Source organism: Rousettus aegyptiacus, unplaced genomic scaffold (genome assembly GCF_014176215.1).
Source record: "Rousettus aegyptiacus isolate mRouAeg1 unplaced genomic scaffold, mRouAeg1.p scaffold_m13_p_12, whole genome shotgun sequence".
In the NCBI taxonomy this organism is placed as follows: domain Eukaryota; kingdom Metazoa; phylum Chordata; class Mammalia; order Chiroptera; family Pteropodidae; genus Rousettus; species Rousettus aegyptiacus.
This window is the reverse complement of record NW_023416287.1, coordinates 15,427,906-15,452,033: the sequence shown is the minus strand read 5'-3', so window position 1 is coordinate 15,452,033 and position 24,128 is coordinate 15,427,906. Positions and strand designations below refer to the sequence as shown.

Here is a 24,128-nt window from a genome sequence, read left to right as displayed (position 1 = left end):
GGGGGCGCGCTAGGATGGCGGGGGCTGAGCTCTCGGGCTTCATTCGGGCTCCGCTGCCTGTGCCACCACCCCAGGCCGCGCAGCCACTCAGGCCCATCCCCTCTGTGGCTGACTGTGAAGAGTTTCAGGGCCCAAGCCTCTGCTACGCAGGAACAGGTACAGAATCACCACATTAAAATTCCGCGAACCAACCCCAAAAGAGAGCTTGGGAGTGTCGACCGCTGCTGGCAGCCAATGCGGGGCGGGGCCGGACAGCGGGGCAGCCAATACACGACAAGGGGCGGGCCGTGGCGGCGTGCGCTGCGCCTAGCGTCTGCCGTTAGGGGAAGGCAGCCAATGGGAGAGCCGGGGCGGGGCGGCGCGGCCAATGGCGCGGGCCGGTTTGATTCAAAGGTGCCTATAAAGAGGACTGCGGGTCCGCACATGCCGAATCGCGGCCGGTCCGAGCACCGCCATGGCTCTCCTTTCCGAGGGGTTGGACGAGCTGCCTGCCGCCTGTCTGTCCCCGTGCGGGCCGCCCAACCTGGCAGAGCTGTACAGTGAAGCTCAGCGCCTGGCGCTCGAGGAGTTGGTGGCCGGCGGCCCCGACGCCTTCGCGGCCTTCCTGCGACGCGAGCGCCTGGGTCGCTTCCTGAACCCCGACGAGGTGTGCGCCATTCTGCGCGCGGCCAAACGGCCGGGCGAAGAGGGCACGGCGGCGGGAGTCGAGGACTCCTTTGGCTCAGCGCACGACTGCTCGTCCGGCACCTACTTCCCCGAGCAGTCGGACCTGGAGCCGCCGCTGCTGGAGCTCGGCTGGCCGGCTTTCTACCAGGGCGCCTACCGCGGCGCCACGCGCGTCGAGGCGCATTTCCAGCCCCGCGGCGCGGGCGCCAGCGGTCCGCACGGCTGCAAAGATGCGCTGCGCCAGCAACTCCGCTCTGCGCGAGAGGTGAGCGGCCCAGCCCCAGCCCCTCGCGACTCCTCGGTCCCCGACCGGACGGAAGACCCTCCTCAAAAATGGAAAACAGGCCTCATGGGAGTGCTGGCCGGTGGCCTGGGGTCCCCAACTCGCCCCATCTTGCTCTTTACCTCTCGTATCCCCAATACCCCGCTCGAACCTTCTGGTAGGGGAGTGTGGGAGGAGTCTCGGTCAACAAGAATGCGAATTGTGCACGAGTTCCAACTCCTAACTTTCATATCCCCTGGGAGAGGGGAGCAGAAATATTTCCAATGGCAAATTTCAGTTAAATCAAACCAGATTGTCAATTTTCCTTGTCGTCAGCCAACCGTAGAGTGCACTTTCAGGGGCTTCTTAGGAGCTGCATTACCTAAGAAGGTCATTACCTAGGGGGAAGTTCCGGGACAACTGTCCTCAGACAACTATTGTTAGGAATCTATTGTTAGCTGGTCCCCTCCACGTGTCTTATGTTGTAGGGAGCAGATACGTACAAGAATGGCAAAGTGAGAGCCTTGCCCTGATCCCTCCTACCACAGAGAAGAAGGAAAGTTGCTCCTGTGAACGGCGGGGGCAGGAGGGTTGCTTTTCCTTAGGCTTCAATTAGCAGCGGCCTCCTAAAATGCAGACACCCCTGCATTATGTCGTCTCTATTTACCTTGGGTTTTGGTGCAGTTGTCTGGCTTAGTGTGACATGGTATTGGGGTGCAGTCGGAGGTCTTGTCTTGGTGCCAGCCAGGATGAGACTGCAGCAGGGTGCTGGGTAACTGTGGGGTTAAGGGGGAAGAATGCAGCACATAAGGTGGGTGGGGCAGGTTAAAAAAAACTGTGGAGGTAGACACCTTAGGCCAGATCCTCGGTCAGCCGCCACCTTTCTTGCTGACTGGCAGTGCTCAGCTTCCTGGATGTGTGCCCAGGCCATGGTAAGACTCGCTAGGGATGGTACCTGTGGGTTATATCTGTGCATCAAATCTGATTGAAACAGCCAAGTTAAGGAACAATCCCTAAATCTCCTCAGTGTTCTGATGCTGCCTGCTCTTTGCCGGATTGTTGGGTTGTAGCCAGTAGTGGGTACAGTAGGCTAATGCCTTGACTTTGAGGGAGTAGGTGTGGGCTCCACTATCAGCCCTGCAGTGCTTTGGGTGTGCCGAGGGTCCTTTTAATGCTGCAGGCACTTGTGAGTTCAGTGAGAAGATTTAAAAAGATGGGAAAAGGTTCGGATTGTGGGGTAAGCATGCATTTCCAAAGCTGACCTCTAGGATGAGAACTTGGGCACTTGGAACTTGAGAAAAGTAATGGACGTGTTTCCCTGAGAGAAAGAGATAGCCCTAGGCTCTTGCCTAGCTCCAGTTTTTAGTGGTAATGAAGGGGCACTGGAACCAAGGCCAGAGGGAAACTTTATAAATTTATATGCTGGCCTTAGAAGGGACTCTTGGCTAGTGCTAAGGCTGTCCTTTGTTCCAGGAACATTCTGTAGTACTGATGTAGTACTGACATTCCTGGGTAGAACCTCTTATTCCATTCTGTACCCTCGTCCAGCCATACACTCATATCTTTGAGTTTCTATATTTGGAACACTGGTGATTTTAACTGATAAAGGTGGTACATTACCTTTAAATCCATGAGTATTTTCAGCATCTCTGCCATGTGCTTATCCAGTGCCTACTATGTATTGGACCCTGTGCCAGGGGCTGGAGCCACAGATAAAATGCATGATCTTTGCCTGCTCTTGAGAGCTGACAGTCTGCTGGTGGGAAGCAGTCAAGAGGTTGCAACAGGTAGTGGGTGATGAGTTGAAGAAAGAAAGCCTCGGGAGCGGTGGTGACCTTTGAGCTGGGTCCCGGAGGCTGAGTGGGGCTTGCCAGGCCAGATGACAGGAACAGGCCCAGAAGCGTGAAAGGACCTTGGTAAACAGCCAGGTTCCTCACAGCTGGAGCAGAGAGTATGTGAGGGTTAGTGGTAGAAGAGAAGGCTGATGGGAGAGATGGGCCAGATTGTCAAGAGCTTTGCACACTACTTGAAGGCGTAATGGGGAGCCATCAAAGATTTAGAGGGAGGAGAGGAGCATGATCAGATTGGTGTTACTGAGTAGTAGTTCTGGTGGGACCATGAAGGAGGCTGGGTTACAGAGGGGTGAGATTGGTGTTCAAGATGGTTGTAAGGAGGGGGCTATAGGCATCTATGTATGAGAAAGAGGGTCTGTGCTAAGGCAGTGTTGGGGCCGGGCCATGGGAGTAGGGAAATAATTTTAGGTAGAATTGACAGGACTTGGTCATCAGATGGCCTGGAAGGATAGCGAGGGTGGGAACAGGAGAGTAGGCAAGGCCAAAGAGAAAAAGGTATAGAAAGAGTTGAAGAAGACAGATTTTTTAGCTTGAGTGGGCAGTGATGTTACCAAATTAGAATAAAGAAGAATAAGGCTGAAGTTAGGGATGGGGAGATGAGTTGGTTTTGAGACTTGTTAACTGTGAGGTCTCAGAGACTATCTCTTCTATTAAAAAACAATAAACATAATGTTTTTCTCCCAGGCACTGTTCCATATAATCCTGAGGGAGGTGCAGTTATTATCTCCACTCACTAGTGGTGGAATTGAGGCATAGGGAAGTTTAGTTGCCCCAAAGTCACACAGTGAGAGAATGATGGAGCCAGGACTCAAACTGAGGCACAGCATCTGTTAATCACCATATTCTGCCTTGTGCCACGTGGAGATAAGGAGTCATTTTTGACTGCAAGTGAACAGAAGCTTATGGAGGAGACAGGTAATAGTTAATCTGGTGGCTGGTCCAGTGCTACTGCTCTGGGTAGAGATGTGTGTTGTGTACACAGGAGGGGCTGTGTCACTCTGCCCATATCCTTTAAATCTAGTACTCATGACAGCGAGGACTGTGAAGATGCAGGTCTCAGGCTATTTCAGGATGAGATGAGAAGCCGTTCCGTATCTATGTTGCAATGGCAAAAGCACCTGATAATATGATTGAACACTTACAAGGGGTTGATTTCTGTGCTAAGCCCTTAACCTGGATTCTCTTCTTTAACCTTCCCAACCCTAGGAGGAGGCCACAGTTAGGGTACCAGGCACAGAGAATTTAAGTAACTTGTTTAAGGTCATGTAGTCAGTGTGAGACAAAGCTAGGCTTAAGCCCAAGTCTGCCTGGCTCCTGAGCCCATGCCCTTAATCACGGCTCCACATGCCCTCCCTGCCATGAGGAGGAATTGATACTCCACTCATTTTCAACAAGCTCAAGATTTTCCACAGTTTCTTAAGATTTGGACTTTTAATTCTCACATTAAGTATCCAATGAACAAGAAAATGACAACAATAGTACTAAATCTTTCTTTTTCAAGAAGTCAGGGTACAGGCACAAGAAAGCAGGGTCATTAGTGAATGGCGTTGTGTAATTCTGGCTTTGTAGCCTGAACCGACAGTTCTGGGATAGTTCTGGTTGTGGCTTGCAGTACATCTGGCACAGAATAGGTGCTCAGGAGATGCTGTGGAAACCTATCATAATGCACTTTTGATCATTGAGCTACATGAACTTGGGGCAGGGGATGGGGAGAGGTAGGAAGGAAGATAATGAAATATTTCATGCAGCAGGTACTTGTGCCGGAGTAGGTGTGACTGTGGACGTGAATCTGCCAGTCCCTCTGCTGGCTCAGTTTCTATGTGCCTTTCAGAGTGTGGGCATTCTGCCACACTGAGTGAGGTACGCCATTTAAAAATTGCATGATTTATGTACAGCATGGCGTTTGTATACAGTCTGACTGCTGACCTCGTGTTCAGTAGAATTTCACCAACGCTGGAGGATATACTGACTGTTTTGAACTTTTTGAGAGCCAAGATGTTTGCTTCCAAAGCGATTTTTAGGGTAATTTTGAACTATATAGGATTTTCCCCTTACAGACCTACTCCAGAATCTATCCCTATACTACTGTATTTGTTTGATGAGTCATTTGGTTCTTTGTTTCTGTTGCCATGTGAATCAGTGTTTGCCTGGGCTCTGGCCCCTACAAATCAGGTCGGAGTGGAAACCTCACTGGGAAGCGCTGCCTGCCCTCATTTGGCCATGGACTTCTCCTCTGGCTGTGGGGCTGTTCCTGTTTTCTGCATGGGAGTTCATGGGCAAAGCTCATCTCACTGAGGTCCCGCACCCCCCAGAGCCATCGTTCTTACCAGCTGCCTATTCCCTATGTGCTTTTGTTCTAAAGAGGCACTTTTGCTGTGACCTCGCCCTTCGGCATCCTTTTGATAACCTGAGCATTAGTAGAAGCCGTCATTGTGTTGACCAAGTGCCCTGCCAGGAGGAGTGGCAGCTGAGGAATCTGTTGGAGGCCCCTGGTGTGCATGTGGATGCATCTGAGTTAAGGCCCTCGTTGCTCAACCCTCCTCTGGGTTAGAATAGAACCTGTGCAGTGTGATCAGTTCCTGTTCCGGATGCTCATGTCAACCCAGGGCAGGCTTTCCCAACCTTGCCACAATTGACATCCTGGGCTAGATAATTATTTTTCCTGAGGAGTGATTCTATACATTGTGGGGTGTGGAGCGGCATCCCTAGCCCCCACCCACTAGATGCCAGAAGTCTAACCCCCCAAAATCGTCATGACATTCAAAAACGTCTCCTGAGTGGGGAATAGGGAACCGATACTTAATGGTTACAGAGTTTCTGTTTGAGGTGATGGAAAAGTTTTGGAAACATAACAGTGGTAATGGTTGTACAACAGTGTGAATGTAAACAGTGCCATCAAATTATACACTGAGAAATTATTAAAATGGCAAGTTTACGTTATATACATTCTACCACAATTTAAAAAAATGCCAACAGACAATGCACAATGTCCTCTTGAGGGCAAAATTGCCGCTGGTTGAGAATTACTGGCCTAGAAGTTCTCATTGGTGAATCATTTTAAGACATAACCCATCAGACTAAGGTGGCTGCTGCTTTTTAGACCCCCCTTCTGATTTTATATGTCAGGTTAAAGGTTTTGGAATATTTAGCCATTTCATTTCTTTATAATTGTGGTAGAACATAAACATACATAACAAAAGTTACCAATTTTTAGGTGTACGTGAAGTACACCGACATTGCTGTGCAGCCATCACCACCTCCCATCTCCAGAACTCTTTCATCTTCCCAAGAGGAAACTCCATACCTATTAAACGATAATTCCCAAGTCTGTCCTCCTCCCAGCTCCTGTCAACCGCCATTCCATTTTCTGTCTTCCATTTCATTCATTTATTTTTTTCACCTAGGAGCCATCAGACAATAGAAAAGCTGCAGGACTGTCTTCTGATCCCTTTATGGATATAGGATAAGTTCTCTCAGGAAAAAGAAGTAGTGGGTATACACTCGCTTCTTAAAAATCCTGACGCGAATGATGGAAACTCTAGATTGTGATTTGGTGGCAAAAATATGAATACATATGCAATAGGTTATTTGTTGTAGCACTAATATAGCAAAAGACTAGAAGAGTTCAAATAGCCATCAGCAGAGGATTGGTGAGAGAAGTGGCCCTTCTACACAGTGGAGTACCCTGTGGCTCTGAGGGAATGAGGACCACTTCTATTATCTGTTATGAAGTGTTTAGAACTGTATTGATCAATGCAGGAGCCATTAGCCACGTGATCATTTAAATTTATGTGAATTAAAATGAAATACAGTAAAAAATTCAGTTCCCCTATCACACTAGTCATATTCTTCAATGGCCACTTGTGGCTAGTGGCCGTCATGTGGGACAGCACAGATGCCATCTCACAAGTCTGTACTGGTGGACAGCACTAGTCTAGACCGATGTGTATCATACGCTTTTATCCACAGGGAGATACGAACACATATCCACACATGCATAAACATCATACACATACTTGCTTATATTAAATAAGTATGTTTGTACATACACATACTTATTTATATCTTTTAAATAGCAGAATAAACCAAAAACTAATCAAAATTACCTTAATGGGTTGGGAACGAAGAAAAAGGAGGGAAGGAACAAGGATGGGATTTAGGTGTCTCTGAGTGTACCTTGCTTAGTAGAGTAGATTTTGGTACCAGGCAAATGTTTTACATAATTCTAAAATAAAAATAACCCAGAATGATAGAATAATAAGCCCTTCCCGCAAAAAACCACCTCTTGTTGCTTTTCCCTTCCCTTGTAAAAGCTCAGCCCACCAGCACACTCCGTCCCGGAACAGTACAGAGGAAACGCAGCTGTGTGTGTGGTCAGTCCCTCCACAGGCTGGGGAAAAACTGGCTCCCTCCAGCCCTGCCTTCCTGGAGAGGCACTGTACCGCTCTCTGCCGATGGAGGCTCCATCAGCGCTTTAATCTGATACTTAAATTGTTAATTTTATAATAATAGCCTATGAAATCTAGAGAACACACACAAGCAAATTTAGGTTTTGCCATGGACATTTATTGTTTGTTTGTTTTTAAACTCTGAAGATGCCATCAAGATATTTAAAAATTTTTAAAGAAATTCCAAGGAAAGGATTTAAAAGATGTAATAAACTGGGAGAAAATATATCTTTTGTTTCTTTTTTTAGCAAGAGGGACTCCAGAAGAAGTGGCAGGAGCCCAGGGGAATTGAGGAAATTGAGTTTGGGTGTCATGTGGTCAGGGTGAGGAGTTCAGCAGATAGGCCACGTTGACCACTGTACAGGTTCGTGCGTCTTTGAACGTGCTCAGAACTTCGGTAGAATTCCAAGTATGTTGCACACGTGTCCTTGCTTTATGACTGTGGAGGGGAAGGGAGGGAAACTGAGGCGCAGTAGGAAGAGGTGATTGACACACACGCCCTGCTTCACGCAGAGGAAGAACTGGAATGAGAACTGGAATGACTGACGAGTGGCCCCTTGAGGCTGCTCATGTGCCCGGTCAGGACCCAGACTAGCTCATTGACAGTGTCTGAATCAGACTTCAGAGCCAGAGGGCCGTGTTTGAGGACACTGAACTCAGGTAGAATAACTTGCCCAAGAATAGTGGCAGAATTGAGACTAAGAATATGACTAGCTGCCATGCGAGGGCTTTCTGTGTTCCAGGAACTGTCAGATGTTTCCATGTAGTCTCTCGTTAACTGAACCCCCAAAGATAGGCAGTGTTATTTGTATGTTATAGAAGCTAATAGAACTTATGTAACTTGGTAGATGATACATAGTGCTTGATAGTGGAAGAGCTAGGATCCATATCCAGGTCTAATTCTGCAGCCTGTTCACATAATATCTTTGCTCCCCAAGGTATCCTGATTTAGTCCACTTTGAATTAGTCAGTAGTATCACCTGCAGAGGAGAGATGCCCAGTGTCCTAGGGAATTGCAGGTTCCTTAGTGTTCGCTCTGTGAATTATTGCATATCAGTAGTCATCCTCTGTGATGGGCTTGATCCCATGTACTTTCTGGAATACTCTACTGATTCTTTCAGGATTTAGTCCAAGCTCAATCTTTTGAAGACTGAACATTATTAGACTTGTGTGGAGTAATATATAGTTAACACTTTCTCACCGTAGCTCTGGCATCAACACAGACCTGAGCTGAAATTCCAGCTCCTACATTTGCTGATGGGTGTCACTTTGAATGAGTTACCTGACTTCTCCAAGATTTAGTTTTCTCATCTGTAAATTGGGGATAACAGTTAATGGGTTCTGAAATCTCTAGATATCTCTTTAGAGCGTTTATGCAGAAAATATGTAGAAATGATTCCAGTTCTACGTTAAAAGTAGTGGAAACAGGGTTTGTGCCCTTCCCGGAGATCAGGGACAGCACAGTGATTGCTTCCGTGGAACCATGAAGATCACAGAGTATATATCAGCAAGGGATAGTTGGTAAGTGGGGGGAAAGGTTTGGGGTTTTGCCAATTGTAGTGATGATGTGGGATTGGACACAGGTATGGCCGCTCCAGATGTGGCCGGAGAAATGCAGGAAGAGAGTAGGGTAACAGACAGGACAGAGTTGCAGATGGGTGTTGACCCTGGAGTAGACTCTCAGAAGTTAACACATACAGAGCTTTTTAGCCCTAAGAAAGTGGGCAGGCTCTGTGCAGCACGGGCTGGGACAGGGCAGTGCCCACAGTGACCATGTGGGCACTTGAAGGGGATGCACATCTTCCTGATGTGTCTCTCCTTTGTCCCTGTATTATTCCTCAGGTAGGGAGCAGTGACTGGTTTCTAAGCCATCTTTCAAGTCCAGGTATATGTCTAGGGCCCAGTAGTCTGCAGCATGACCTAGAAGATGTATCTGGCCTTGGAAAGCAGTGAATAAGTCATTGCTCAGCTCACTGAAGGGACTCCCCTCAGAGATTTGGGAAGCTCTGGGTCTGATTCAACTCCGCAGGGCTTGGTTGTGTGGGGCCCATAGGGCTAAGGAGGGGGAGTATAGACAGGAAGCATGGTTGGGGTCTTGAAGGAAAGAAGGATTAGAGAAGGACTGATTGCTTCCATGAGTAGGGCTCTTCCTCCTGCAGAAGTATTAAGAGTCCTGCTCCAGTAAGAAAGGAGGGGATGTTGGTACGGGGAAGAAATGTCTCCATCCACCCTCTAAACACCCCAGTGTTCAAATCCAATTATTTTCAGTACACAGGAAAGGTGGAGGCTTTTAAACCAAACAATGAAACCAGTAGCAAATTAGATGCTTACTCACTACCTAGCAAAGCCGTTGTTTATAGAGTTGTTTTATGGAGTGGTTAATCTAAATTCAGTATGGAAGGTGATTTATATTGTGGGCCCTGCTCCTAGGTTCCTGCCTCTAGCATTTCTTCAACCCTCGCTGATCTGGCCAGCTGCTGGTCTGGGTTCCTTGGTCTCTGTCCCAGTGGCACCATGGATGTACACCCATCAGCCCCATCACACTGTTTCCCCTGGCTTGTCTCTTGTTTCCCTCATTAGGCTGGGTTTCTTGAGGATAAGGATTGACCCCAGGTCCTTAATGCCCAACACCATGCCTCGTTCTTGGTGGGCTCACTGTATATTTGAAAGAATAGTGAGAAGCGAGAGAGACAGGCAGATATCTGTGTGTTCCTCTGGCTGTCTTTTGTGAGCTTTGTTCTCATTCTTATACCTTTGCATGCAGAAACCCTTTACGAAGGTTTTACTGCAACCCCCAAATCAGTTTTGAAGCCTTTCTCTCGAGTTTGTTTCTTTTTCTGAGTTTCCTGTTTGAGTAAACCTGAATCTCCCTCTGCCTCTTCCCACCCTTCTTTCTTTTCCTCTTCCAGCCTATGTAGCCCATTGCTTGGCTTTCCCAAAGCCCCTCTCCCTCCTCTGTGACCCTTATCGCTTCCATCCTCAAAACCTCTCTCACTGATTTTTTTTCTTTTTGTCTTTAGTCTTCCTAAATGTTTGCTGAGCCCAAAAGGTATCTAAGCATCTACTGTTTTGCAAGCGCTTTGGTTACATGGCCCTGTGTTAGAGGAGGTGGGGCCAAATCTCCAACCTACCTGTACCTCTTCCCAGTATCAGCTCCTTCTGTCCTGTTGTGGTCATCACTTTGAATTCATTATACTGTTCTTAAGCCTCCTTCTCTCCATTGCCTGTGCGATACTGATTCCTTGGTTGACATTCAAGGCCTTCTGTGACCTTGCTCATTCACCTATCTCTCAGTCATGTCCTGTTGCTCCCTTTCATGCATACTCCACGTTCCAGCCGAGTTGGTGCATACCTCATCATTTCCTACCTCTTCCTGTCATCTCCTGGCTTCCTGCCAGAATGCCCTCCCCTTCACTTCACTCCTGTTCAAATTTTGTCCTTATTCGTGATTCAGCTCAAATGCCAGCTCCTTCAGGAGTCCTTCTCTGACCTTTGGTAAACAGTAAGTGCCTATAGTGTGCCTACCACTGCAGGGAAGATGCCTTATTGCCTCCCTACACCCCACACAATCCTCTTGTTTAATTGCCTCTTACAGTATGTATCATTTTGCTTCTCTGCATCCCACATCCTCTCTTTGCAGATAAGTTGAGTCTAGGTCAAATTCTTTATAGCTACCTTTCTACCTAGTACTAGGGTTCAGCCCACAGTGGACTCTGAAGAGGCGCTAGCTGCATAATTGAACATCATTATCATGCCTAAGTCCTTTCCATGCTTTGTCTTATTTAATCCTCACAACAGCCCTTTGACGTAGATGCTATTATTATCCATATCTTCCAGAGGAGGAAACAGGCTCATAGACGTTAAGCAGTTTGCTCAGGGTCACATAGCTGGTAAGCCACAGAGCGTGGGACCTGTTTACCCAGGCTTTTCTGCCTTTTAGCCACTGTGATATATGACCTGAATGAATGAGATAGATAGAACTCAAAGTAGGGATGTATAAAACCCATTGGAGGATATAAACTTCTGAAGATGCCACCAATTCAGAAAGAACACTTTTTATTTTTTAAATCATTGTGCCTAGTGTGTTTCTCTGTTCCCTTTACCAAGAAGAGCTCACAGCTGAGGCTTCATCAATATTGGGAAGGGAGAAAAGGGGACAGGCAGCCAAAGAGATGAATTGGTTTTCCCAGACTCCTTCATAGCAGTGACTCCCCAGGAGCTGGCATTTCAAGGCCCCTCCTCCTGATAGACCAGACTGGGGGTATTGGAGAAAGACAGCAAAATTGCCTCTGTCTCTGCATTTCTTCTTTAACCTCCAAATACTTATGGGGTAAGTGTGACTTTTAGGTACTGTCCTGGGCCCTCTGGGGCCACAGAGATTGAATCAGTTCCATTCAAGTGCCTCTGCTACCGTAGATAGGAGATCTATAAATAAATTACTTTACCATTCAAAGAAAGTTAATGTGATTCTAAGAAATGTGTTTTTGCTATTGAGAGGAAAGAGAAGCCCTTACAGCTCCAGACTATGAAAGGGCTCCAAACCTTGGCTTTAGGGAGCGGTCTCTGTGGCTAACACCCTCAGCTCTGACTTGGTTTGCAGAGACTTGTTTCTAAGGCTGGATGTTTTGACACTCCCACAGTCATGCCAGGAATTAGCTGAGGGCCACTGTTTAAACCTGCAGAGGATGTGATTAGAGGCTTTGCGGAGGAACAGCCTCTTTTTAGCAAGGAAAGCCGAGGACTGGCAGATGCTTCCCTGTGTAGAACTGTCCAGACAGTTCAAACTCTGGTCTGGTAAAGCAAATCAATGAACAGATACTTAAGAGATCTTTTGAACTTCATGTAACATAGTCATTTAGTTCTCACTACAAACCAATTTTGCAGGAAAGGAAAAAAGACATTCAAAACAGCCATTATCTTCCCAAAGACACAGGGCTGAGGCAGCTCATTAACTGTAGTCTAATGTCAAGTATAGAAAATGTATTAGGCACAAATGGAACCATGTTTTGGGGGAGAGGATAGGACTGGTCAAACTTCAGGGTAGAATCCTTAGGACATATTTCCATGTTCTTGTTCCTGTGGGCTTGCACTGTGAACAGATACTAAAAAGTGGCATAGATCACCATACTCAGAGGGCTGGTGCTCTGGAAGCCATTTACGGGGATCCTGACTTGTGGAAGAAATAGGACATTACAAATATGTGGTATCAGCATTAGCAAAGCAAAAGTGGAAGAATCCGCTTGTCTGATTTGATTGGTGTCAAGCCCTGAGTTAGTGGTGGATAGAGTGGGCCTATATCGACGGTGGTCAAGCCCTGAGTTAGTGGTGGATAGAGTGGGCCTATATCGACGGTGGTAAAAAATCAGAGATTATGATCCAAAATCAGTTAATAAAATTCATAGACTTGGAGACTGTTACACCCAGAAGGGGCCTTAGAGGGAATCTAAGGTTTTATTTACTTGTTTTGCAGGCATAGAAAACGAGCCAGTGGGGAAGCAACATGCCTAAGATGACAGTGTGTTAGCCACAGAGCCTAGACAGCTTGCTACTGTGAGCTGAGCCTGTAAGATGGGGCTTTTAGTAAAGAAAGACAAGTTGAATGAAACAGGTTCATAAGAGGGCAAGGCAGTTGATTAAAAAACAAATACGTTTTTTAGGAATTTGCCAGTGTGGAGGGGAGCGTCTGAGAGGCAGTTGGGAGGGTTAGCTGAGCCAGGTGCAGATTTGCAGGATACAGTGGCCTGTCTTCAGACATAAAGAAGAGTCCATGTTGAGGGTAAAACCGATATGCAGAAGGAGAAGGAAGTGATACCGTAGGTGGGGCCCAGCTCTGACATGGGGTCCAGAGTCCAGACGAGGAGCTGTAAGGGGGTGGTGTTGTGGGCTGACAGCCTGCTCTTCCTCTTCCTGACTCTGCAGGTGATCGCGGTGGTGATGGACGTCTTCACAGACATCGACATCTTCCGAGACCTGCAGGAAATAAGTCGGAAACAAGGAGTTGCTGTGTACATTCTTCTGGACCAGGCTCTGCTCTCCCAGTTTTTGGATATGTGCATGGATCTGAAAGTTCATCCTGAGCAGGAAAAGGTTTGTATTCTGGTTTCACTGCAGTCAAAAATAAGACCTGTCTACATGGCAGGTGGAAGTGGTATCCCCTTTACAAGGGGGGTTGGGGAGCTGAGGCCTGAGCAAAGTGACTTGCCTGAAGTCTCACAGAAGAGAAATGACAGTCAGGATTCAGACCTTGGCTTCTCCCTCATGTCATGCTGCCTCCTGTTGGTGGCCAGAGGCTGCCCTGCAAGCTGCTGCTTTTGACCATAGTGCTAGTGAACTCCAATTTTAATCATAAAGACCACCATTTAAGAAGCTCTTAACAAATGTTATGAAACTTAATTCTCACAGCAGCCCTGCTGGGTAAGTGGCATTCTACCTATGTTTTAGATCACGAAGTGGTGACACAGAGAGCCCAATGTCTACAATTAGAAAGTAGTGGGACTGGGGTTTGATTCCCCATCTGCCATCACTATCACATGCTGCTTCTCCTTTCTCATTATTATAAAATTAGACTTTATATTTTCTTTGCTTTGAGCATGAAAGTAATTGAACTTAAGTATTTAAATGTAAGGTTATACAACTAGCTTGATCTCTTTAGTGGAAAGAGGCCAGAAAAATAGTCCCACTTATTACACCATTTTTTAAAATTGAGCATTCATCAACTTAGTTCACCACCTGTGAGCATCTACTATGAGCCCTGCATTGTTCTGGAATTTGGGCTTTGGTCCTATAGGTTACTGCATAGGGGTCAAAAAGTTACCACCTTGTTATTAAGCAATTTGGTGTGCTTGCAAAATTTTGGCTATTTAGCTCCTCCCACAGAGTTCTTATTGGTTGTTTTCCCAAATGAGGAAACTAAAGATTGGGTTTAATTAGGTAGTTTCTAACTTGTCACTAGTGTTATAAAGCAACTCTTGATGGAGGTAGGATTGGAGCTTGGAGGCCTAGTGAAACAAGCCAGCAATGTGACCCAACAGTCAAAAAAATGAGATCAGGTGGACCCAAGGAAAATGCAAGTCAGGCATGGAAGAGCGCATTGTCCCTTAGCCAAATGTTCAGTCTAAGATTGCTCACATAGAGCGAAGGTGTTAGGTTTTAATTTCAAGGTGCTCTTTCTGTAATTGAGGCAGTATGTTAGCAGTGGGAAAATCACAGAAGGGTTCTGGTCACAACTTTGATTGGGTGATTGGCTTTGATTCATCTACTCAACAGAAAGCTAGGAATACTATTTGCCGACTCAGTTGCCCACTGTTGGTTGCTGCCTTTATGGGGTCCAGATTCTCTGTAGGAAGGGTTGAAAGGAGGTCTGTACCTCTGGCCTAATTTTTGTTGTGTTTTAACTCCTTCCTTGGAACGCACCATCTTCCCTGGTTGCTTCCCCCACTCAGGCATGTCTGTTGCTGGTGAACGTGTGCCTTTCCCCGTGGGGGCTGACTTCCTCCCAGACCCTGGCTCTGGCTTGGGTGTCCTGTCTGTGGGAACCTTGTGTGCAGGCCTCAGAAGCATTTTGGCCACAATCACTGAGGCCTGCACAACATTCAGATAAGTCCAAAGGCAAAGATGTACAGAATGATGCCTGAATCTGCCCATATGTGGTATTTTTTATGTTCGTTATTGTATGTTGATCCTTTGAAGCTCTGCTTAGGAATCATCACCTCCTCCAGGAAGCCCTCCCCCATCAGCTCCATGCATACCACCACAGAAGTTCTTAGCTTTTTTTTTTTTAATTTAAATTTCCATTTTGAAAGTGTAAGATTTATAAAGGAGTTAACAGAAATAATATAAAGAATTCATGAATACTCTGTCCAAATTCTCTAAATGTTAACATCTTCCCTTGGTACAGATTTGATAATCGAGAAATAAACGATGTAATACTATTATCTAATCTAAAGATCTTATAAATTTCGCTAATCATTCCATGAAAACCCTCTTTCTTGTCCAGGATCTAATTCAGGACCATAGCTGGCATATAGTTATCATTTCTCCCTAGCTTCCTCTTATCTGGAACCATTCTTCCCTCTTTCTTTGTCTTTTAGGGTATTGATACTTTTGAAGAATACTAGCTAGTTTTCTGTGGAGTTTAGGTTTATCACATGTTTCCTCATGGTTAGATTCAAATTATGCATTTCGGTAAGAATAACACAGAAGTGATAGTATGTCTTGTCATAGTTTTTTTGTTTTTCCTTTTGTTTTTATTTTGAAATAATAATAGTCACAGAAGTTGCAAAAATAGTACAAAGAAGTTTCCATGTATCCTTCACCCAGTTTCTCCCGATGGTTACATCTTATGTAACTTATGATTGCAAAAGCTGGAAATTGACATTGGTATACTGTGTGTCTATAGTTGTGCCATATTATCACATGTGTACATATGTGTAACCACCACCACCAAGATACAGAACTTTTCCATGACCACTAAGATCTCTCTCATGCTACTCCTTTATAGTCTCGTCCACTGCCTTCTCTGTGCCCTGCCCCCACCATCTTTAACCCTGGAAACCACTAATTTGTTGTCCACCTCTATAATCTTATCATTTAGAGAATGTTGTAGTAATGGAACCACATAGTACGTGATCTTTTGAGATTGGCTTTTTCCTGGATTGGCTTTTTCTTGTCAGCATAATGCCCTTGAGATTCTTCCAAGTTTGTTCCTTTTTGTTGCTGAGTAGTGTCATATGGTATGAACGTACCATGGTATATTTAACCATTCAACCACTGAAGGACATTTGGGCAGTTGTCAATTTTTTTACTCTTATGAGTAAATGCTATGAGTATTTGTGCGGATATAGATTTTGCTTCTCTGGATGATGTTAGTCTTGTTTTAGTTTTTAATTATTCATTATTTTTCTCTCTTCTAGTCTAGTCCTGAAGGTCAAGAGTATGCCTTATAGGATGCCTTATATCTCTATTGTCTCAAGGCTTGGCCCAAAGCAGGGGATATTTTTTGGTGGAATTAATGAGAGTCACACAAAAAGCTTAAACATTTTATTTGAATATGTAAAATTTCTAAACATATTTATCTATTGATCTGCTCCAAAGAATGCAGATTGTCATGCCATTGTATATACATTTACGTGTCGTTTTACAGAGATAATTATGCATGCACATGCAGTATATAGCGCCAGTGTTATCAGTGTACCTTTTTGGTGAATATACACTTGTAGGAAATGTGACGTTGCTGATTAAGCCACATGTGAAATGGGTGTTTTCTGCCTCAAGTCCCATGTCAGAGAACGCTTGTCCTATGTTCTTGTACTCTGTACCTGTTACGGTGTGGGGGTGAGGATGGGCTGTTATTTGTTAGTGATCCTATTAAACAAAAGGGTAGGAGAAATACCAACTTAGCTTCTTATTTTTGTTTGTTTGTTTGTTTGTTTGTTTTAGGTGAGGCAACCCTTGGTGACCTCTCAGATTGCAAGGACCTTGTCATCTTACAATCCCTTTTTTTAAAAATATTTTACACCTATAGCACCTGGTCTTCCTCGGTGGTCTCCCATCCAAGTACTAAACAGGCCCGACCCTGTTTAGCTTCCAAGATCAGACGAGATTGGGCACATTCAGGGTGGCATGGCCGTAGACTCAACTTAGCTTCTTTAAGCCTTTGTTAAGATATTATTCATTACTAATGTGTTTCCTTTGATGATTTAATCCCCTACATTTTGTTTCAAAATCATTTCTTAGATTTTGTTGTATAGTATTCCCAAAAAGTGAGGCTCTTTTTGAGCACAAGTATGCATGAACTAAGGGTATCAAAAATGAATGTAAGAAAAAAGCATATGAGAAGATGGACTAAATGTGAAGTAGCATTACTCGAGTCCCAAGAATCATCTGGCTAGCGTACCAGGAGTGTTGTTACTGAGTTGTCTGTTTTAATCTGATCTTAATCATTTGCTCACTGGATTGTTCATGAATATTTTTTCCACTTTTCCACCAACAGCTGATGACTGTTCGGACTATTACGGGAAATATATACTATGCGAGATCAGGAACTAAAATTGTTGGGAAGGTTCATGAGAAGTTCACATTGATTGACGGCATTCGTGTGGCTACAGGCTCGTACAGGTAAGTTTCGCACCCGTCCAGGCTTATTAATCTAAACTTTTCAGAAGGAGCATGCTATATAAAAGTAAAAGCTTCCTTTTCCTCTCAATGCAAGGCTCTATGGCCAGGCATTCTAATGCTTGTGTGAGCGAGGAGGTTAATCAAAGCCTCTTCCTACAGAGGGGTGGTTGCAGTGGGGGTCACCTCCCTTGCTCTGTGGTCCACAAAACTAAAGTGCAGAGGCTGAAATTTGCCTGGAGACCTCACAGTGAGTGAGTCCTAGATTCAAGCCTCAGTCAGGCCTGCAGTGGACAAATTGGGGGTTAACAGTGCCAGGAAAAGTCTCAAGCCCTGTTCCTTGGGGACCTTGTCCTTGCTCATTTGAAGGTAAGGGCAGTCATTGGCATGGACACCAGTGTGGGGGTCAGAGCCAAAGCGTTCAGCTTACACTTAAATTCTTCCCCTTGCTTTAAGCCTTGTAATCTCGTGCTTCAGTCTAGAAAGTACTGATCCACGTCCTTTGAAGTTTCACTTTGGCAGTCCTGTGTTGGTGGAGTGCGGGGAAGCTGAGTAGAGGGTGGTGATAACGAGCGGTTAACACTAACCTCTGGAAGTTAAGACATGTCATTTTTTTCTGCTGTGGCTTTGACAGTAGTGTGTTTTGCCACCTCTGCATTAGATTGTCTGACATGGTGCATGAGGTGTGTCTGCACAGTTTAAAAAAGAAAAACTCATTTTTGAGGACACGCACATTCCTGAGTGGTAATTCTGTGTCAGCCTGGGCAAAGGTGGATGTGCAAGATTTGTGGACGGTGAGGTGGTAAGAGCAAGAAACTCTTGATGCTTTTCTTCTCAAACAGTATCGTCCTTGCTCAGAACAAAATTCACATTTTTCTTGAGACCTCCTTTCATAAGTTTTTAAATAACAGGAGGAAGCTGGATTTTCACCCAAAGTATGATTTATTTATATAAGCCAAACTTAGCTCCAAATGGTTTTTGGCTACTCTAAAATATAAAAATATAAAAACTACCCTCTACAAATGAAATATGCTACTGTTAAGGGTGACATTGGTGGTGATGATGAAGGTAGCTTCCATTTGTTGAGGACATTTTATAATCCCGGTCTTGTTTACATGATCTTATCGAGGGTTTCCCAAAGAATCTTCCTTCTCTGTCAGTGCGGTGATTGCAAGTGCAGAAAGCTAAGTCAGATGACTGTGCAAAATGGAATTTACTGACTCATGTGACTTTGAAGTGTAGAAGGGTTTCAGCTCTTACTGATCCAGAGGCCTTACATATATCAGAACATGGTCTTCTAGTCCTGCTTTTCTCTACTTGGTCTTTCTTCTTAGTCACACTCTCCATTTGAAGGCAGAGACCCAGGCTTTCTTGTACAGCCTTTAACAGCTCTCTCAAAGAGAGAGTCTTTTTCTTTTTAGCACTTCTATCAATTCTTGAAAAATTACTTGGCCCTAGCTGGATCACGTGCCCACCCTGGGTAGATCCCCATATCCAAGGGGACAGGGTAGTCTAGACAGCTTGGTCATATGCCCTCCCTGCTTGTGATTAGAGCTTTCTGGGCTAGGGTGGGTGTGGGTTCTGGCACCAGAGGAAGGAGAAGGGATGCGGGACAGGCAAGGACACATGGCCACTATCAGCTCTTTGTGTGCTCCCAGCAACAGCCTCCTTGTCAGAACAACAATACTGTCTCCTTTGTAGAAATGGCAGCGCTGGAGGAGAGAGCAAGGAGCACTGCAGTAGCAATTCTTAAGAACTGAGTCCAGTCTAGGGTCTACTACTCGCTTCCCGTTGTGAAACCACTAACCAGTTTCCTCACTTAGAAAATGAGGGTGCTGGCCCATTCTGGTTTTTAAAAACTCCGAGGCTGAGGATGAGTAGATTTTAGTGCATTGGCTAAAGAGCTGGCCTTTTCACTTTTATGTTAACCTATATATATGTTATGTACCTATGTGGAAGCTGGTTGAATTCACACTGTGTGGGGGTATGCTGTCCTTAGCGTTGTGACTCTTATTTAGCAGGATGTCTGGACTTTATTACTTAGACTGACAATAAGTAAACTAAAATCGCTTGTTCTTACCAGCTTTTGTTTGTTTGTTTGTTTTTAATCCTGAAGTTTTACATGGACAGATGGCAAATTAAATAGCAGTAACTTGGTCATTCTGTCCGGCCAAGTGGTTGAACACTTTGACCTGGAGTTCCGAATCCTATATGCACAGTCAGAGCCTATAAGCTCCAAACTCCTGTCCAGCTTTCGGATCAGCGGCAAGTTTGACCATCTAGTTGACCAGAAACCACTGTCCAAGGAGCTCACGTTGGGCAATCTGCTGCGGCTGCGGCTGGCCAGGCTCTCGAGCACCCCCAAGAAGGCTGAGCTGGAGTGTGGGGCGCCTGCCAAGGGCAGAGAGGAGGCCAGGCGCCACGACTCCGAGTCCTCCACCATCAGTGAGGATGACTACTTCAACACCCACAAGGACACACCAGAGGATGGAAAGATGACCGATGCCGCAACTCAGACAGAGCCAGGAGAGGAGATGCTGGCAGTGCGCGTGAGTGACTCGGGAACACAAACCAGCACGGCCACAGCCAGTGCTGGGACCCAGACCACAGTTGCCACCAGGGCAGCAAGCTCCCAAACTGTGGTTCGGGTCATGTCTGCCACCACCCAGACTGCCGTGAACGAGAATGTTCTCTTTTCTCAGGGAATCCAGTCTAAAGAAGGGTCACCAGTATCAAAGATGTCTGTGTCGCGATCTTCCAGCTTGAGGTCCTCCTCCTCTCTGTCTTCTCAGGGCTCTCTGGCAAGCTCCTTCGGCTCCCAGACTTCCATCAGAGCCACTGACCTCTTCCTTCCCAGGCATTCCAAGTACTGGGGCACCCCCCACTTCGACTCACTTAGAAACTTGAATAAAGAGCGGCAGTTTCACTTTTCTGGTATCAGGTCCCGGCTTAACCATATGCTGACCATGCTCTCAAGGAGAACATTGCTTACTGAAAACTATCCTGGAAATTATACCAGAGCATCAGTTAATTTGCTGGCTATTAGAGATATCACACTTTATCCTTCCTATCAGTGACTGCTCAGCGTCCAGAGCCTCTGGGTTCATCCAGGCTTGCGGCTGACCTCACCTCATTTTGTAGTATCAGAGCATACTGCTTTACAAAATGTCTCCTCTCCTTAATTGTTTCTCTTGCACGTGATTTTTAGTTACATGGTTTTCTTTGAATTCTATAAACTGTATGTTATTTTATGCTTTTGTTTTATGTTTGTCATATGTAAACCAAGTATTGGTTTTATGGTTTAAACACTATGGGTACAGTTTCTTTGCACAATTTTAATATTGATATCTCTTGAAGAGAATGTTTAGGGGTTCTCAGGTTAATTCAAGTAAGAGATAAAATATGTTTTGCATTCTAGATTTGTTTGGTCTTCTGTTTTAGAGGTTTGAATCACTCGTTTTTATGATTAAAATCTTGTTTAGAATAAACTTTCTTAATCGTTTCTTCCTTAGGATATTGTGTTCTTAATATTCTCAGCATTAACTAAACAAATTTTTAAAAACTGGTGATTGCACAAGTACCTTTTCTTATTTTGCATTTTGGCACTTTTTTCTTTAACTCTAGGGCGTGCCATAAGTAATGCACCTAATAGTTATTTACGCATTTTTTAAATAGTGTTGGGTAGAGAAGAAGTAGATGATCCAAATTGTACAAAATAAAATATTCCCTTAAAAGTTAGAAGACAAAAAGAAGCAGGTGTCAGGGTCATCTCTCCCTTAGCAACATGAGTATTGATGTTACTATCTCTGTAGTTTTAACGAGGAAACTTGCCAGACAGAAATCGTAGGCCTTTTCATGAGCCTCCAGCTTGTCTTTTTTCAAGGAAAAAGCTAGAGCTATTTAGACAGGGACCTAGGTTCCCTGCCTCTTCGTCAAAGGCCTTACTGTACATTCTTAGTTTCATCCCTGATAGTAACTCTAGAGGCCCCATGGGCTTAATTTCATCAGATGGGTGTATTGACAATGATTCAGCAATCTAATATTCTGGAATAGGAGCAAAGAGGACACTGACAATTATCCCAGATGCCTAGTCCATTGGCAGGCAATGCAACTGGTTTCTACATCCTGCTAATCAGGGTTGCTATGGCTGTGGAATCCTGTTTTTGTCTAGTCTCATTTGCATGGACAGACAAAAGAAGGAGAGTTAAATGATGGCTTCCTCCTTCTTCTGATCTGGCTAGAGCAAAAGAGATCTGTAATAGGGGAGGGTGTTGTTGGCCACACAGACCCCTAAGAACACTTGCTGGTTTTAATGTGTGTACCAGGACTCCCTTATGGTCACCAGGTTATTTGCTGGGTTAGTGCTATAATCTGCCCTGTGAAGCAGACCAGCCAACTGGTTCATGTCCACTTGTGAACAACTCTGGCCTATGGAGAAACATATTTAAAACCACTAAGAGATGTGAATAATTTCCCGTATTATCTATGACCCTCACAACAATGTAGTGGTTGGAGAGCTGTTATTCTCAATTTTCAGGTGAAGAAACTGAAGCTCAGGTTAAGTAGCATAGTCAAGGTCGCATGGCTGGTAAATGGTGATACAGATATTTAAACACAGGTTTCCAGATTCTAAGTTCAGCGTTCCATTATGTTACTGTTTCTTTATAGGGAGCATGGAGACATTAGAGGGTGTACCTTGAGAAATGGTAGTTAATGCAATGGTGAATTGAACACATAAATTTAACCTCATGAACAAACATAGGTACACTTGAAATTTCAACTCAAATGTGTTCTATGAAACTATTAATAGACATTCATAAAAAAGGTTTCTGTGTTCAGTTTGGGAAATGATAGATCAGATAAATTTAAACAGGATTCTTTATTGTAGGACTACTCTGACTTAGTTAGAGGGGAGCAGGTTTATGGCCTATCACAAGCTTACCTGACCAAAGAGTTCTCTTTTTGTGGAGCAGGACTCAAATCTATTCTCTGAAAGCATTGTTGGTGATTAGAAATAAGAATAAGAGGTGTATAAAATCCTAAGAAAATGGCCTGGTCTCTCAGAGTAAGCAAAGCTTTTCTGGCACTCATCTAGAGAGTATCACTATAGGGCAGTTTCTCAAGGTGAGATCTGAGGACCCCCTGCATCAGAGTCTGCTGGGTCCTTGTGTAAAATGTAGATTATTGGCCCCATTCCCGGGGGCGGGGGAGAGTGGGTATAGCAATCGTTTAGTTGAAAAATATCTGTTGCTACTTCCTAGGAGAGAATTTCCTTATCTGTCTAATGTCAGCCTTAGCCATTACAGAAGAGGCTATAAGTATTTCAGTATATATCTAAAAGATAACAGCTCTAAAAAAAATAACCACATTGCCATGATCATACCTAAACAACTTTGATAAAAATGTCTCACTATCATCAAATAAAGTCAATATCCAAATTCAGTTGTCTCACTTTTTTTTCCTCCTTGCTGATCTGTTTTGAGTTAGAGATCCATATAATTTCAAGGTCAACCGAATCAGATTGCAGGGTCAACATTCTCTTGAAAAACTTAAGGAGTCAACTGAAGAAATGGCCCTCTGCACCTCTGCAGGCAGTTCGTTTGGGGGAGTATCTGGGTTTTAAATGGGACTTAAAGTGATAAGAAAACCCAAAGTATAAGATCATGTAAATAAAAAGTTACGGGAAAGAAATTCAAGGGTGGGAATATAAAATGGAGTTAGCAATGAGCCTGCAAGCGCATGCCACAGTGACAACACATTTACTTTGGGTAGGCCACACTTTAAGCTTCCCAGTAGCTGAGGCAGAAAGAGGAACCTGGCCAGACCCACAATTCACAACATTCCTGAGATTCAAGTAAATCCAGGTATAGGAAGAACAATCCTTGGTACTAAGATCAGGTAAGAATTTCACACAAGGATCTGCTTATTAAAATGATACTGTTAAGCGTTCTGATAATAAACACAATGACAGGTAATCTGGGCGTGCCCAACCACTGAACCGCATAAAAGCAGTTGTCCAAACCTATCAATGAGTTTAATGTATTCAGATGTACTGTGTGAGCATGGAATATTGTACCTTAGGTTGAATATGTTTGGATGAGCATTATCATGTTAGGTTCCCTGGTGCCACTTAGAAATATGCCCTACTTTGCCTGGCAGAGTTCTAGTTTATGCCTGCGAACGCTCCAATTCATTCTCAAAAGGGTCCCAGTTAAAGTATACAGTCATCCTATCTAGAAAGCACCTGGCAGACCTCAGGAGGCCCTCCCCAACTCATCCAGTTTCATAGACGTGCATGTTCTTCGGGCCAATGTGAGAGACTCCCCTGGTAGCTGAATCTCCTTCCTAGTGGATCTCTCCACACCTCTGTACTCCAATCCTTGAAGCTAAATACTTTTGCTTATGCTAATGCATGTGTGAACTTGATCCTTTGTGTGCAAGCCAACAAACCAGACAGGTTTACACATGTTACAAGTTGCAGAGGGCTGCTGCACCTTAGATTAAGTGGAAAAATACGAGTATAGTACAATACAGTAAAAGCAATTCTGCAAAGGACAACCTCTTTTTGGCCTAGGAGACAGCTCTCTGATTTGGCTTGAAAGAATAGACCTAAGGGCAGCTAGGATTTTTCTTAGGAAGCTAAAAGTTTTAGCACTTGTCTACATGGCTGGTGTAATTGACATGTTAATTTTACTTCATTCATTGCTCTCTGATACTCTCACCCTCAGATTTCCCTTTGAGGAATCATTCTGTTCCCCTCTCAATCCCTGTGATTCTGGTAAAGCC

General features: G+C 44.7%; 1 protein-coding gene and 1 pseudogene across 1 annotated transcript; one reads left to right on the top strand and one right to left on the bottom strand.

Annotated features, from left to right (window-relative positions):
- The first annotated feature begins 414 nt into the window (after positions 1 to 414).
- FAM83D (family with sequence similarity 83 member D) lies at positions 415 to 22,784 on the top strand. The gene is made up of 4 exons (XM_016153324.2): positions 415 to 931; positions 13,149 to 13,316; positions 17,221 to 17,345; positions 19,459 to 22,784. Exons 1-4 carry the CDS (start codon positions 455 to 457, stop codon positions 20,417 to 20,419), a joined length of 1,731 nt encoding a protein of 576 aa, XP_016008810.2. The 5' UTR covers positions 415 to 454; the 3' UTR covers positions 20,420 to 22,784.
- LOC118610106 lies at positions 16,744 to 16,862 on the bottom strand (annotated as a pseudogene).
- Positions 22,785 to 24,128: the final 1,344 nt, after the last annotated feature.